Source organism: Cydia strobilella, chromosome 8, assembly GCF_947568885.1.
Source record: "Cydia strobilella chromosome 8, ilCydStro3.1, whole genome shotgun sequence".
NCBI classification, from domain to species: domain Eukaryota; kingdom Metazoa; phylum Arthropoda; class Insecta; order Lepidoptera; family Tortricidae; genus Cydia; species Cydia strobilella.
Genome location: NC_086048.1, coordinates 9,866,981 through 9,881,436, shown reverse-complemented (window position 1 = coordinate 9,881,436; position 14,456 = coordinate 9,866,981). Strand labels below are relative to the sequence as shown.

Here is a 14,456-nt window from a genome sequence, read left to right as displayed (position 1 = left end):
GTTATAGCAGTTGTCATACTAGATTTTTAACTATAGGTTTACTGAGATATATAGGAGCCAGGAACACTGGGATAGCTAATTAAAAAGGTCAATGCACGTCTGTTCGTATTCAAAGATATATTCGAAGACAAGTTACAACTACCACCAAATTATGACATCGAATTATTTATAAAAATCTTAACCTACCCGCGAGTTGACTGACCGAGCGATCAGTTGTGATACGTGTCTATGTATGTACCTGCGGTACTATACATGTACATATATCACACCCTACCACTTAACTAAAACTACATAGTATACGGTCGTCGGCCATGTACTAATATGGCAAGTAAGGATCCTGTGAAAACTTCTCCTCCAGGCCAGATGAAATTAACCCTACTAAAACTAATAAATGCTACTAAAACTGACATGGAAAAGCCGTCCCCACTATAGATAGTCGTATCTACTCTATCTCTTACCTATTACCATAATAAACTGACAACAGAACTTTCTTAAATATAGTTATTTATAAAGTACACAATAAACAATTATAATACTGGTTATAATCTACTTTTTTTTATCCTAATAATTGTATTATTACAAATAACAAATAAGTACCTAATATAATATGGGATTACCATATCTTTCTACGGGCAATGGCACACGTTTAGGTATCGGGGCGGGTGGCACAGAGGCGAGCTCCGGTGGCGGGCACGGCTCCGAGTTCTCATGGTTATCGTCATCGTCCGCCGCTGGGCACGCCGTTATAGCTAAGCGTGAGTTATTGCGTAACTGATCTATATGCCTTTTAATAATTTGACCGTCTTCCCTTTGCACCAAATAATTACGCGAACCTAATTGTTCCGTGATCGTACCGCTAACCCATTTCTCCCCCTTGCTAAAATTTCTAGCCCAAACATTATCATCTACACTACACGACCTTGAGACGCCCCCCGCGTTTTCGCGCTGTCGGAGCTGCGCGGCGCGCGCACACTCGTGCGCCGTGGCGCCAGCATCGGCGCGCAGCAGGTCAAGTCGTGTGCGCAGACCTCTTCGCTGCAGCAACCTCGCCGGCGACTCGCCCGTGCTACTGTGAATAGAATTCCTATACGCCAGTAAATATGACTGGAGCGCAGCGTCCACGTCTTGCCTATCCCGTAACGCCTTATAAATTGTTTTTTTGACTAGCTTTACTGCACCTTCCGCTGCTCCGTTTGAAGATGGATGATACACCGGAGAGTAAGTTTGTTTTATGCCATTAAATTGCATGAACTGAGTCAGTTCTCCACTCGTGAACGGCGGGCCATTGTCCGATACCATCATCTTGGGTAGCCCGAAACGCGCAAATATCTCCCTTAAAACTCTGATGACGTCATCTGCCGTCGTCCTCGTCATTTGTTTTACTTCGATCCATTTGGACGATGAATCTACGACAACTAAATAGGTCATGCCGTTTAAGGGTCCTAGGAAATCCATATGCAACCTACTCCAAACTTCTTCGAGATATGGCCAAGCTTGTGGTGTAGATTTGGCTGGAGCTGGTGCTTCCAAAGCGCATGTGGTGCATTCTCGACACGTTTTCTCGATTTCAGCATCGATGCCGGGCCACCAAACATAGCTCCGGGCAAGACTTTTCATCTTGACCACTCCAAAGTGGCCTATGTGCAGCTCACGCAGAACATCAAATCTTAATGACGTGGGTATCACCATTCTGTAGCCCCACATGATACATCCTGCTTCTGAGTACAGTTCGTGACGCCTTACCCAATACGGCTGCAGCTCAGGATCGTCGCACTTTGCCGGCCACCCTGACTGTAAGTACATAACCACTTTTCTCAGTAGACTATCTGTTTTTAAATTCGTTTTGACTTGATCACTAGTAATTGGTAAGAAATCCTGTACGAATTGTACATATGTTACCTCTGTCCTGTCCGCTGCTTGCTTCCCCACTGGTAACCTGGACAGTGCGTCAGCTCCATTTTTGTCCGTAGGCACGTATTCTATGTCATACTGGTAACCAGATAAAATTACCGCCCATCTTTGTAGTCTGCTCGCGGCCATCGATGGAATACCTCCCTTATCTCCGAAAATTGATACCAACGGCTTATGATCGGTCCTTAGCAAAAACCTTCGGCCGTACAGGTACTGATGGAATTTTTTTATACCAAACACAATTCCCAAGGCTTCTCTTTGAATCTGAGAATAATTTACCTCCGCCGCATTGAGCACTCTGGACGCGTACGCAACAGGCCTTTCCGTTCCATCTGGCATCTGGTGCGAAATCACAGCGCCCACGCCGCTCGAACTCGCATCCGTAGTTAGACATAAGGGAAGTTCAGGGTCATAGTGCGCCAACACCGAACTGGAAACCAAACAACGCTTGATGGCATTAAACGCTTCCGAACATTCCTTGGTCCAAATAAACGAAGCCCCCTTCCTTAATAATTTGTACAATGGTGTTAAAGTCATACTTATATTTTTAACAAATTTCCCATAGTACATAATCATTCCTATGAATGAGCGAAGCTCGGTTAAATTAGCCGGTATCGCCATGTCCTTTATGACTTTTATCTTTTCCGGACACGTGTGAACCCCTTGTTTACTAATACGAAACCCTAAATACGTCACCGACTCCGCGAAGAAAGAGCATTTTTCTTTCTTTACTTTCAACCCAAATTTCTCGAGGCGTCCTAGCACTTGATGTAATGTACGCAAATGATCCTCCCTGTCTACTCCCGTTATAATTACGTCATCAAGGAAAACACCTACTCGCGGTAAGTCTGCAAAAAGTTGTTCTAGTTTCCTTTGAAATATCCCCGGACTCGATGAAAGCCCATAGATCAGCCTATTATACATATACAAGCCTTTATGTGTGTTGATCACGGTATAAGGTTTGGATGCCTCGTCCAACTCGAATTGTGCATATGCTTGAGACAAATCAATTTTTGAAAACGTTTCCCCCCCGTGTAACTTGACCAGCAGGTCTTCAACCCTAGGCAAGGGAAAACGGTCAATTTCTAAGCATCTGTTCAGTGTTAATTTATAATCGCCACATATGCGAATACCTCCATCACGCTTCACTACCGGTACTATCGGCGTGGCCCAGTCTGACGTTTCGACCGGCGTGATAATGCCGTCCCGCTGCAGCTGGTCCAGCGCGCTCTCCACCGGCGCGCGCAGCGCGTACGCCAGCGGCCGCGCGCGCATGTACACCGGCGCGGCGCCCGAGCGCACGCGCAGCGCCACCGTGCCGCCCGTGTACCGCCCGAGCCCGTCCGCGAATACATCCTTATACCTAGAAATCAATGAATCCATAGTAAGTTCCAATTTGGTATCGATCTTATTACAACTAAACTGGTCCAGACCCATTGTCAATTCGTAAAGCCATTGTCTTCCTAACAATGGGTTTTTGCCCCCTTCTATAACAAATAAATCTAAAGTTATCTCTTTGTTTTTATATTTAACTATCGGTGTAATTTTACCGAATGGGCGAAAACCTCCTCCCGCGTAAAAGTTGAGTAATACATTAGATGTTAAAATAGGTAAATTTTTAAATAATTTTTGATAGCAATCTAGACTTATACATGAAATAGCACTACCGGTGTCAACTTCCATTTCCAAACATATACCGTTAACGTCCAACGTCATCATAAACGGCTTATAACGACTTAAACTGCCTACAGATAAAGCGTTAAATGGTACCTCGTTCAATAACTCCTCCTCATCATCTTCATTCGCGCCCAACGCATGTACTCTCGCTCCGGTTTGTAGTCGGGGACACACCTTCTTCAAATGTCCTTGTTGCATGCATACGCGACAAGAATACATGCGGAATTTGCAAGTTGCCGCGTCATGACTGCCGCCACAAACACGACACTGGCCCTGATCGCGACCGCGCTGCGCTTCTGCCGCTCCCGCTCCGGGCGCCGGTCTCGCCTGCGCGCGTCCGCCCCATGCCTGCGACGCCGCCTTGCTGCGCCCCGCTGCCTGGTTTGCCCCGTTAGCCCTCCAGGTCCCCGACGAGCCCTGCGTTCTGGCCCCGCTTGCCGATGCGTAAAGCACTTCCACGACCTCTTTACTAGTGCCGCGCGTCTTACTATCGACAGCCGCCGCGTCTTTCTCTGCTGCCTCCATGGCAACCGCTAGCTTCCAGGCCTTGGCGAATGACAACTCGTCTTCTACGAACATCCTCTGCCTAATAGTATCGTCCGCTATGCCGCACACGAATTGATCCCGCAGATTATTTTCCAGTTCCGTCTTAAAATCACAATATTTAGTCAACTTCTTTAAATCCGCGACATAAACTGCCAACGACTCGTCTTTTTTTTGTATTCGTTGACGAAATTTGTAACGTTCCGCCATTATGCTCCTTTTAGGTTGTAAATGATTAGTCATCAGCTCTTTTAGCGCTTCAAAGTTCTTTGTTGACGGTTTGTCCGGCGTACACAATGTCACTAGTAACTCGTAACTTGCACTGCCCATCACTGTAATTAACGTAGGGACTTTCAATGTCTCCGTTACGGAATTCACTATGAAATATTGTTCTAACCTATCTACATACAACGCCCAATCGTCCGTGTTAGGATCAAACGGTTGCAACTTTCCAATCGACATTATAACACTGTCTTTTCACTGCCGCACGCTTAATTGTCCGAATTCGTCGCCAAATGAGATATATAGGAGCCAGGAACACTGGGATAGCTAATTAAAAAGGTCAATGCACGTCTGTTCGTATTCAAAGATATATTCGAAGACAAGTTACAACTACCACCAAATTATGACATCGAATTATTTATAAAAATCTTAACCTACCCGCGAGTTGACTGACCGAGCGATCAGTTGTGATACGTGTCTATGTATGTACCTGCGGTACTATACATGTACATATATCACAGTTTACCAAAGGAGACAAAACAAACAAACCCCATAGGGGACAAGAAACAATTTATTTGTCGGGCTAATTAAAGTTAATATATCTATACTTAATAGCTAGTTTACAGGATTCTAATTTTGGTGACACCTGGTCGATTGCGCTATTGGAAATGTATTCGATGAGAGATAAAAAAACTAAAAGTAGTGGAAATCGAAGTTTAGATAAAGGTGAAAGGCTTAGCAGCTCAGTAGCGGCAGTCGACGACTCTCTCAACGGACTGGCCGAGGGTTCCAACCTCCGCCTCGGACGGTGCCAGCTGTAGTGGTCGATTGGTACGGGATCTGGCCTACCAAAGGCCGCGCAATTGACACTTCAAGACACAGATTTAATCGTCCTTTAGGCTTAATGTATGTATTTTCCTATCAAAATATTTTTCCATTACACAGTGTGGAAAAAATCGCCGGAAATCATATTTCCAAAAGAGGTAACCTTAACTGGCCATCTCACGACCCAGATTTATTAGTAACTAGCTGTTGCCCGCGACTTCGTACGCGTGGATTTGTATGTTGGTGGTTATATATTTTAAATGAGCATAGAACATTATGCAGCAAAAGATATCAGTAGGGACGGTAAATCATTTGTTAATAATTATTATTATTTGTAAAAAAAATAATAATAATAATAATACAGCGCATGAAATTTGTCTTTCACAAAGTACGAAGTTTCAAGCCCCTAACTAAAAAAAAAATGTTCTCGATATAATCCCTCTCAACACTGACAACACTTAGATTTTCAAGTCCACTATTTAAAAAAACATGTTCGCTCCCGCTGCAAACTTTATTAATACAAACTCTTCAAACACGGTGCAATCAATTTTCGTCTATTTTATTATAATGTTCCTAGCTAAAACGAAAACTTGTACTACATATAAACTTACATCCCCTTTTTAACACCCTTAGGGGTAGAATTATTAAGAACGTTGAAATAACTTTTTTTGTAATATTATACAATGCCTTTCTAAGAAGTTTCAATAGGCATTTGTAATGGATTCAAATTTTCAACCCCTTTTTAACCCTTTTAGGGGATGAATATTTAAAAACGCTTAAATTACTTTTCTTGTATTCTAATAATATGCCTGTATTCTAACAAATACTGAAGTCCTGTACTCAAAAAAAGGTTTGATCTCCATACAAACTCTCAACCTCTTTTTTACCACCTTGGGGGATGAATTTTCAAAAATGCTGAAATAAGTTTTCTTCCCTTTTAATGAAATACCTTTCTACGAAGTTTCAATACCTAGCTTAAAATACAATTAGGACCCGTACAAATTTTCTACCCCTTTTTAACCACTTTACGGGATGAATTTTTTAAAAACGCTGAAATACTTTTCTTGTATTCTAATAATATGCCTTTATACAAAGATTCAAGTCCCGCACCCAAAGAAATGTTTGATCTCCATACAAACTTTCAGCCCCCTTTTTTATCACCTTGGGGGATAAATTTTCAAAAACGCTAAAATCAGTTTTCTACTCTTTTAATGATATACCTTTTTACTAATTTTCTAATTCCTAGCTTAAAATAAAATTTGAAGCCTATACAAACTTTCAAACCCTTTTCAACCCCTTTAAGGGGTGAATTTTTAAAATCGCTGAAATTACTTTTCTTCTATGCTAATAATATATCTTTATACAAAGATTCCAGTGCCACACTCAATAAAATGTTTGATCTCCATATAAACTTTCAACCCCCTTTTCATCACCTTAGGGGATGAATTTTCAAAAACGCTGAAATAAGTTTTCTTGTATTTTAATAATATATCTTTTAACGAAGTTTCAAATTGCTAGCTTAAAATAAAACTTGAACCCCATACAAACTTTGGACCCTCATTTCACCCCTTAGGGGATGAATTTTGAAAAATCCCTTCTTAGTGGATACTATCGTTATGAAAACTACCTATTGTGAAAAATTCAGCTCTCTAGGTCCAACGGTTTGGGTTTATATATATATAGATTTTTTTATCAGCCATATAAGCTGCTCCATAGTGGAATTAAACAAAAATATCATCATCTTCCTCGCGTTGTCGCGTTGTCCAAGGCTCATGGGAGCCTGGGGTCCGCTTGGCAACTACCTAACCCCAAGAATTAGCGTAGGCACTAGTTTTTACTAAAGTGACTGCCATCTGACCTTCCAACCAAGAGGGTAAACTATTAGGCCTTACTGGGATTAGTCCGGTTTCCTCACTATGTTTTTCTTCACCGAAAAGCGACTGGTAAATATCAAATGACATTTTGTACATTATTTCCGAAAAACTCATAGGTACGAACCGGGGTTTCAACCCGTGACCTCCGGATTGTAAGTCGCATGCTCTTACCACTAGGCCACCAGCGCCCTGAATTCAAAAAAAATAGATACGGGGAAATGCAAGAAATTTTCCATCAAGCTTTTCAGGCTGTAATGAAAATTTTCAGGGTCAGGTTGCAAGAGGGATAGGAATAAAACACGTTACGTTTTAGATTAATTGCTTTTGAAAAACAAAACCCCACTTTGTCTTCTTTCATTACAAATAAATGTTTTTCCCTGTTTAATTGATTTGTAATTCAAAATAAGATTTTAAATGTTGACTTCTTTCTGGACCATCCTGTAGTTATACCGAATGGTTATTGAAAATTATATTTAAATCTTAAAGAAAATAATACTTACTTTTAGAACGATTTCCTCTGACTTTTATAGGTATGTTAGGGAAGTTCAATAGGTACCTACAGGTACCTATTGAACTTCCCTAACCTAACGATTGAATGATGTTACGTCAATGACACAAAGGTGGTGGAACCAAGTATTTCGAATTTGTATTAGACCTCATACGTGAAATAACATAAACATTCTAACGTAAAGGTCACTCTAGGGACATTTTGTCTCACGCTCTAAGTGACATCCAAACTTAGTCACTGTTTTTAAGCAGCGAAGTACCCTTGTTGGAATTGATCATATGAAAAAACCGGCCAAATGCGAGTCGGACTCGCTTACGAAGGGTTCTGTACCATTACGCAAAAAACGGTATAAAAATCACGTTTGACTATGGGAGCCCCGCTTAAATATTTATTTTATTTTAAAGATAAAGATAAAGCTATTTTATTGTGTAAATAAAGGTGCTAAACTACTTACATTGTTTTTTTTACTTATATATGGTACAAAACCAACAAGCAAGTTTTGTTTTGTTTTTAGTATTTGTTGTTTATAGCGACAACAGAAAAACATCATCTGTGAAAATTTCAACTGTCTAGCTATCACGGTGACAGACAGACAGATAGACAGACAGCGAAGTCTTAGTAATGGGGTCCCGTTTTTACCCTTTGGGTACGGAACCCTAAAAAGACTTACTAACAATAAGTTAAAAGCATTTTTTAAACCGAACTAAGATGAGAAGCGATATCAACCGAAAACGGATTGCACAGCTCGCACTTGGCCCTTTTTTAATTGAAGCTCATCAGAATGCACAATTACCGTGACGCTCCGAAGAATCCGCTCGTTACTCCCGGCCACTGCATTTATAAACATTTGGCGGCGTTCCAATGCAGTATGCACATTTTGTAGTGTCTCCGGAGTGGTCGCTGACGAAGCAAAAACGTGACCGAGAGACGAGCTGAGGAAGGATGTAGTTGGCCGTTTATTTAGTTGTTCATGTTTAAACATAACCAATTTAGGGATGCTAATTTTAATGCTTTCTACGATTCATAGTAACAATGCTGTATTTAAATATGCGAACCTAAATGCTTAATCTTGAACTTATAACTACAAATTCGAAAAGGTTTTTTGTATTACAAGAAGGGTACATAATTTACACAACACAAGTAATTGTAAATGGCACCGTCCCACCTCCAACGGACTAATGTAAAAGCGGGCGGAGCGGCGGAAAGCGCCGAAATTTTAAAACATAATAAATATAAGAGCCTCGATAGAGAGTATCATTTCGTTCCGTTTGGAGTTGAAACTCTAGGTCCATGGGGTCCCAGCGCGCACAAGTTGTTTGCAGAAATCGCGAAGCGTCTGGTTGACGTAATTGGTAACCGAAGAGCTGGCGGCTTCCTCGCACAAGGAAATGCCGCCAGCATCCTTGGTACAATGCCACAATGGCCTATTTTAGATTTAAGCAAGTTATTAATTTCGTTTACGTAATACCACTGTATATATCTTGTATGTAAATAAAGAGGTTGCTATATTAGAAATGAGAAAATAAATAAATAAAGCCTCTTAGCCCAGTCTGTAGACTGTAGTGACTCTACCTACGAAACAGTTTCCGGGCTCGAATCCTTGTAAGGGCATTTATTTGTGTATTTATTACAAATATTTATTTCTGAGTTATGGATGTTTTCTAAGTATATAAGTATTTTCTTTATTCTTTTTTAATTCATAACAATAAATTATTGTGTTGAACATAAGCTTAAAATTAAAAATAAACACTACATTAAATTAATTGAAATTAAATAAATTAATTTAAATTAAAGCTTAATGAGTGATATTATGCTTAAGCCTTACCTTCTTCTTCCTCGGTTCCTCATGGCTGAGGGTCGCAAACACATGAGGTCGTTATTTTGTGCACGAAGGCTCTCCATTCTGCACGATTTTCCGCCGTTCTGATAATAGGCGCCTGTGTAGATCCCTGACAGGCCTTCTTCACAGTGTCTACCCAGCGGGTTGGTGGATGTCCACTACCCCGTCCTGCATCCACCATGCCAACCATAATGCGCTTTTCAAGGTTGTCCGGCTCCCGTCTGGCCACGTGTCCAAAGTAGATAAGGATCCGCTGGAGGCTGATAAACGACACTGGATTTTCAATTCCGTCAGGATTGACGCATAAGTGCGGCGCGCCGTCCAAGGAATACCCAACATCTTGCGCCAACACCACATCTCAAATGCGTCAATCCTACTCCGAGTACTCGTTTTCAGAGTTCAGGTTTCTGAACCATACAGGAATATAGAGAAGACCAGGGTTTGCTTTGTTTTGGTTGCTTTGCTGATTCATCTGTTACTCCAGATCATCTCTAACCGCTTAACTGCAGATTTTGCGATCTGAGCTCTTCTGATCACCTCTCGCTCACAATCGCCGTCCGCGGTGATCAGTGAACCGAGGTAGATGAAATCCTGTACGGTGTCCAAGTCTGACAGTTCTCCAGTTCGGATTAACGGGCCTGTCCTTTGCACAAACATTAGCTTGGTCTTGGATCTATTAATATGGAGACCGTAAAGCCTTACCTAGTCTAGCCATAAATTATATTACAAAGTTAATTGTCTCTAGAGACAATTAACTTTCTACAAATAATTTTAAAGTTATTTAATGAAGTTTTATGTACCTACTAAAGAGACTAATAACGAATTAAAAATGCCTAATAATTATTCCATGTTGGATGTCCTTTAAGGAGCAAGCGTAGAGGGCCTAATTTACGCACACGCGGATTATTTTACGTACGCATTTTTTGCGGAAATATGACATTCTTGTTTTAAACAGAAATTGCTTTGATGCTTCCAAAGTAAGCTTCTAAGTATTATTGTTAACGGTTTGAATGGGTTTGTAAAGTAGTGCAACATGAGAACAGTTTTGAAGCGCAGCCTCCCGGAACCGGACGGACGTGACGTGCGCGACAGCCTCCGAGGAAACTCGCCACAATGGAATTTATCTTCAGCGGTAAATACTAGTGATTTTTCATGAAATAATATCGAAACAATATATGATATAGGCTTTGTGAGACGAGTTACTCTACTCTACATTATACCTACCTCTCGCATCGAATGATGGTTCATTTTTATATGGAGTAGCTGTCACGCAAAATGTTTGTAGACATTTTTTGGATTTTTATTTATATTTTATTATAAAAAATATGTACATGAATTATTTTTTAAATTAATTCCAACAAAAAGAGACTTGAAGGAACTGTCAAAGGAATGGATCGTTTGACGCAAGAGGCAGGTATAAATAGGTACACGTGCCTGACTCTGGCAACCCGAGTAACATTCGAACTACATAAATCAATCTCATTTGGTGATCACTCGCATCTCACACGTACTAACATGTACATTTACTATTTATTGGTATTATTAGGAATAATTGAAATACATTTGTGATTGTGGATGTGTGATCATAACTATATCGAAAGTCTATCTAAATGTATTATTTGTTTAAAGCGCTCGTTCGCTCTAACTATCGCAGGAATAAATAGGAATCAGATTGGTGTTACCGTAAAACCCGTTTTTAGTGAAAACGCGTTTTCCCATGTTAAAACTAGTTTTATATATCGCCTTAGAGAAAACGCTGGTTTTTGCAATATGCCTTGGTGAAAACTAGTTTGCACTAATTATTCAAAATCATTTATATGAAAGATATATACAGTGGTACTTCTAAACTAAATTAATAACTGGCTTAAATCTAAAATAGGTCCTTGAGGCATTGTACCAAGGATGCTGGCGGCATTTCCTCGTTGTACCTATCGCAATGCTGATACCTACGTTGTGCGAGGAAGCTGCCATTATTCAAAATAAATTTCAGCTAAAACTAGTTTAACTGGGGAAAACGCGTTTTCACTTATAACGGGTTTTTACGGTAACATTCGTATTGTATTTCATTTTGCGAATATTGCTGTCAGTTTTTTCCTCAATATTGCTTTAGGCATTCGTGCTCAAAATTTACAAAATCTAGAGCTTTGTATATCATAATATGTAGTTATATACTAGGGGCCTATTCGACTCGACAAAATGATAAATGCAACGTAGCTACCATATAGGCTTGTCCCCTTTTTAGCCATAAATATTTAGGTCACCCCTATTAATTTGGTTTATCGATTATACATATATGCTTACAGTCCGCTAGTTTTCTGTATCGATGTTTTAACAAAGCAAGATCGTTCTTGAATTAGAGCAAGTCACATACGTTAAAAAAAACATTTTTTCCTTCTTGAATTAAAACGTCAGATAGCTATTAATTTTTATTATTATTTTAAGTCTGCATGAGGAAAAATTCATAACTAATCACAATTCTGTTCTGTTCTGAAAGTTGTTCCCATATAGGTAGAATTGTGATTATAATTAAACTAGAGACCAGTTGCGGCGTCAACACGCCGCTAGAGTATGGTTCTAAAAGTTAGGTTGCCTGTCCACTGGAGCGGAGCGGTAAGCGGGGAAAAAATCCAGCAATAGAATTTCATTAAAATTTCAGAGCGGAGATTTTTCGTCGCTCATCGCTCCGCCACCTCGCTCCGTTCCTGTGGACAGGCAGCCTAAGACTGAACTCTTAATGAAATCAGGAAATGTGACGTCTTCAGATGAATCACTGGCTGTCACTATCTATTTGATGCTGACTATACCCAAAGAATATGAAATCTTATACATAATTATCCATACTAATATTATAAATGCGAAAGTCTGTCTGTCTGTCTGTCTGTGTGTTACCTCTTCACGCTTAAACCGCTAAACCGATTTAGTTGAAATTTGGTATACAGATAGTTTGAGTCCCGGGGAAGGACATAGGATACATTTTATCCCAGAAGTCACCCCTCAAGGGGGTAAAAGGGGGGTGAAAATTTGTATGGGGAATCAATAACCGCTCAACCGATTTAGATGAAACTTGGTATGGGGATGGTTTGAGCTGTGGGATATGATATAAAATAACTTTTATCCCCGAAATCATCCCTTAAGGGTGTAAAAAATGGGGTGGAAATGTATAGTGTGGACCAATTTGGGGGTGAAAAAAGGATGGATTAAAAAGCAGATTTGTTTAAGAATTAAGATACCCACATTACTAATTCCACGCAGACGAAGTCGCGGGCAAAAGCTAGTTTCTTATAAAATGGCGACACGTTTGTATAATTTTAGCGTATTATATTTCGGTCGCGTAGCACCTACCAGCATGTTTTGTGATCGTTAGTTTTGATGCAAAAAAGACATAATTATTGTCTATCTTTTCGCATCTTTCTAAACTAAAAATCATGATACGCGATCGCGATATGATACGGTAAATCAAGATTTCGTGGATAGGATGCCTTCTTGTCATTTGGCTCTCATGCCTAAAATTTCATAGGGCTAGAGTATAATTTATATTTAATTCTCTTTTTCCTATTATTCATGAGACTGAAGTTTACAAACATTTTACAAACATTCCGTGACATTCCGTGTCTGGGCTATACCGCGAAAATCGAAGTTCAAATTGCGGGCATCTTTCTCTATCACTCTAATTACGCCTTCATTGGAGTAAAAGAGAAAGATCCCCGCAATTTGCGAATTTCGGTTTTCGCGGTAGACCCTCTGACCTAATAATAGACTTAGTATATACACGTAGTTATAGACATGAAACCGAGCGACCAGGGGTAAGAGAAAGATATTCATGTATTGACAGTTTCATGTATGGCAGCATAATCCTTTTTAGGGTTCCGTACCCAAAGGGTAATAACGGGACCCTATTACTAAGATTCCGCTGTCCGTCTGTCTGTCACCAGGCTGTATCTCACGAACCGTGATAGCTAGACAGTTGAATTTTCACAGATGATGTATTTATGTTGCCGCTATAACAACAAATACTAAAAAGTACGGAACCCTCGGTGGGCGAGTCCGACTCGTACTTGGCCGGTTTTTTCTCTTTCACTCTTATAAATTTCGGTATTTCGCCATCGCCTCCATTTCATTCGGCATTTTTTCATGGTCAGGTTATGCCATCATAGCAAACCCGACGATGAAAAAATGCCCGGTCGGTGATAAAGATAAAGCATGGCACTATTTTCTCTTTCCTCTTAAAGGAATCGCAATAAGACTATCTTTCTCTATCAAAGAGTGTCAGGCCCTTGAACCCAATTTAGTTTTTTTTTTATTTACTTTTTTGAAAGTATGTACAACGACTGGACCGCGACCTTGGTACCGTCAAAATATCTCTTTCTCGCTCTCTGCATACGGCAGCCCACCTTAAGCGCCTAACACATTACCGCACCGCACTGGTCATTGTACGATGCACCTATAAGTAAGAGCGAGAAAGAGATATTGCTTTCTCGCTCTTACTTATGGGTGCGTCACACAATGACCTTTGTGCGGTGCGGTAATGTGTTAGCCGCTTTATAGCCGTATTTAACAGACTATCTTAAAAGCCGTTAGAGACTACCACACCTCACCGCGACTTTTGTGCGATGCAGCGCACGTATCGATAGTTCGCAAGGTGGTCACCGTACGTACGTTAAGGACGCAGCTATAAGTTAGAGCGAGAAAGAAATATTATAGCCGTATTTAACAGACTATCGTAAAAGCCGTTAGATACTACCACACCTCACCGCAGCCTCGGTGCGGTGCGGCGCACGTATCGATAGTGTGCAAGGTTGTCACTGTACATACGTTAAGGACGCAGCTATAAGTTAGAGCGAGAAAGAGATATTTTGACCGCACCAATACGGCTTTTCGAGATATTATCTTTCTCGCTCTCACTTATGGGTGTGGCGCACCAAGATTGCGGTGCGGTGCGGTAGTCTGTTACGATTTTACACACGATCGCACATACGCCGCACTGCACCAAGGGCGCGGACCGATGCGGAAAATGGGGTTGGCCGGTCGAAATAATTAATAGAGGGCGCCAGCATAG

At 40.6% G+C, this 14,456-nt stretch overlaps 1 protein-coding gene across 1 annotated transcript; it reads right to left on the bottom strand.

The window, feature by feature from the left end:
* Positions 1-597: 597 nt before the first annotated feature.
* LOC134743391 (uncharacterized protein K02A2.6-like) lies at positions 598-4,593 on the bottom strand. Its single transcript, XM_063676782.1, has one exon. It carries the CDS (start codon positions 4,591-4,593, stop codon positions 598-600), a length of 3,996 nt encoding a protein of 1,331 aa, XP_063532852.1.
* Between the last annotated feature and the right edge of the window lie 9,863 nt (positions 4,594-14,456).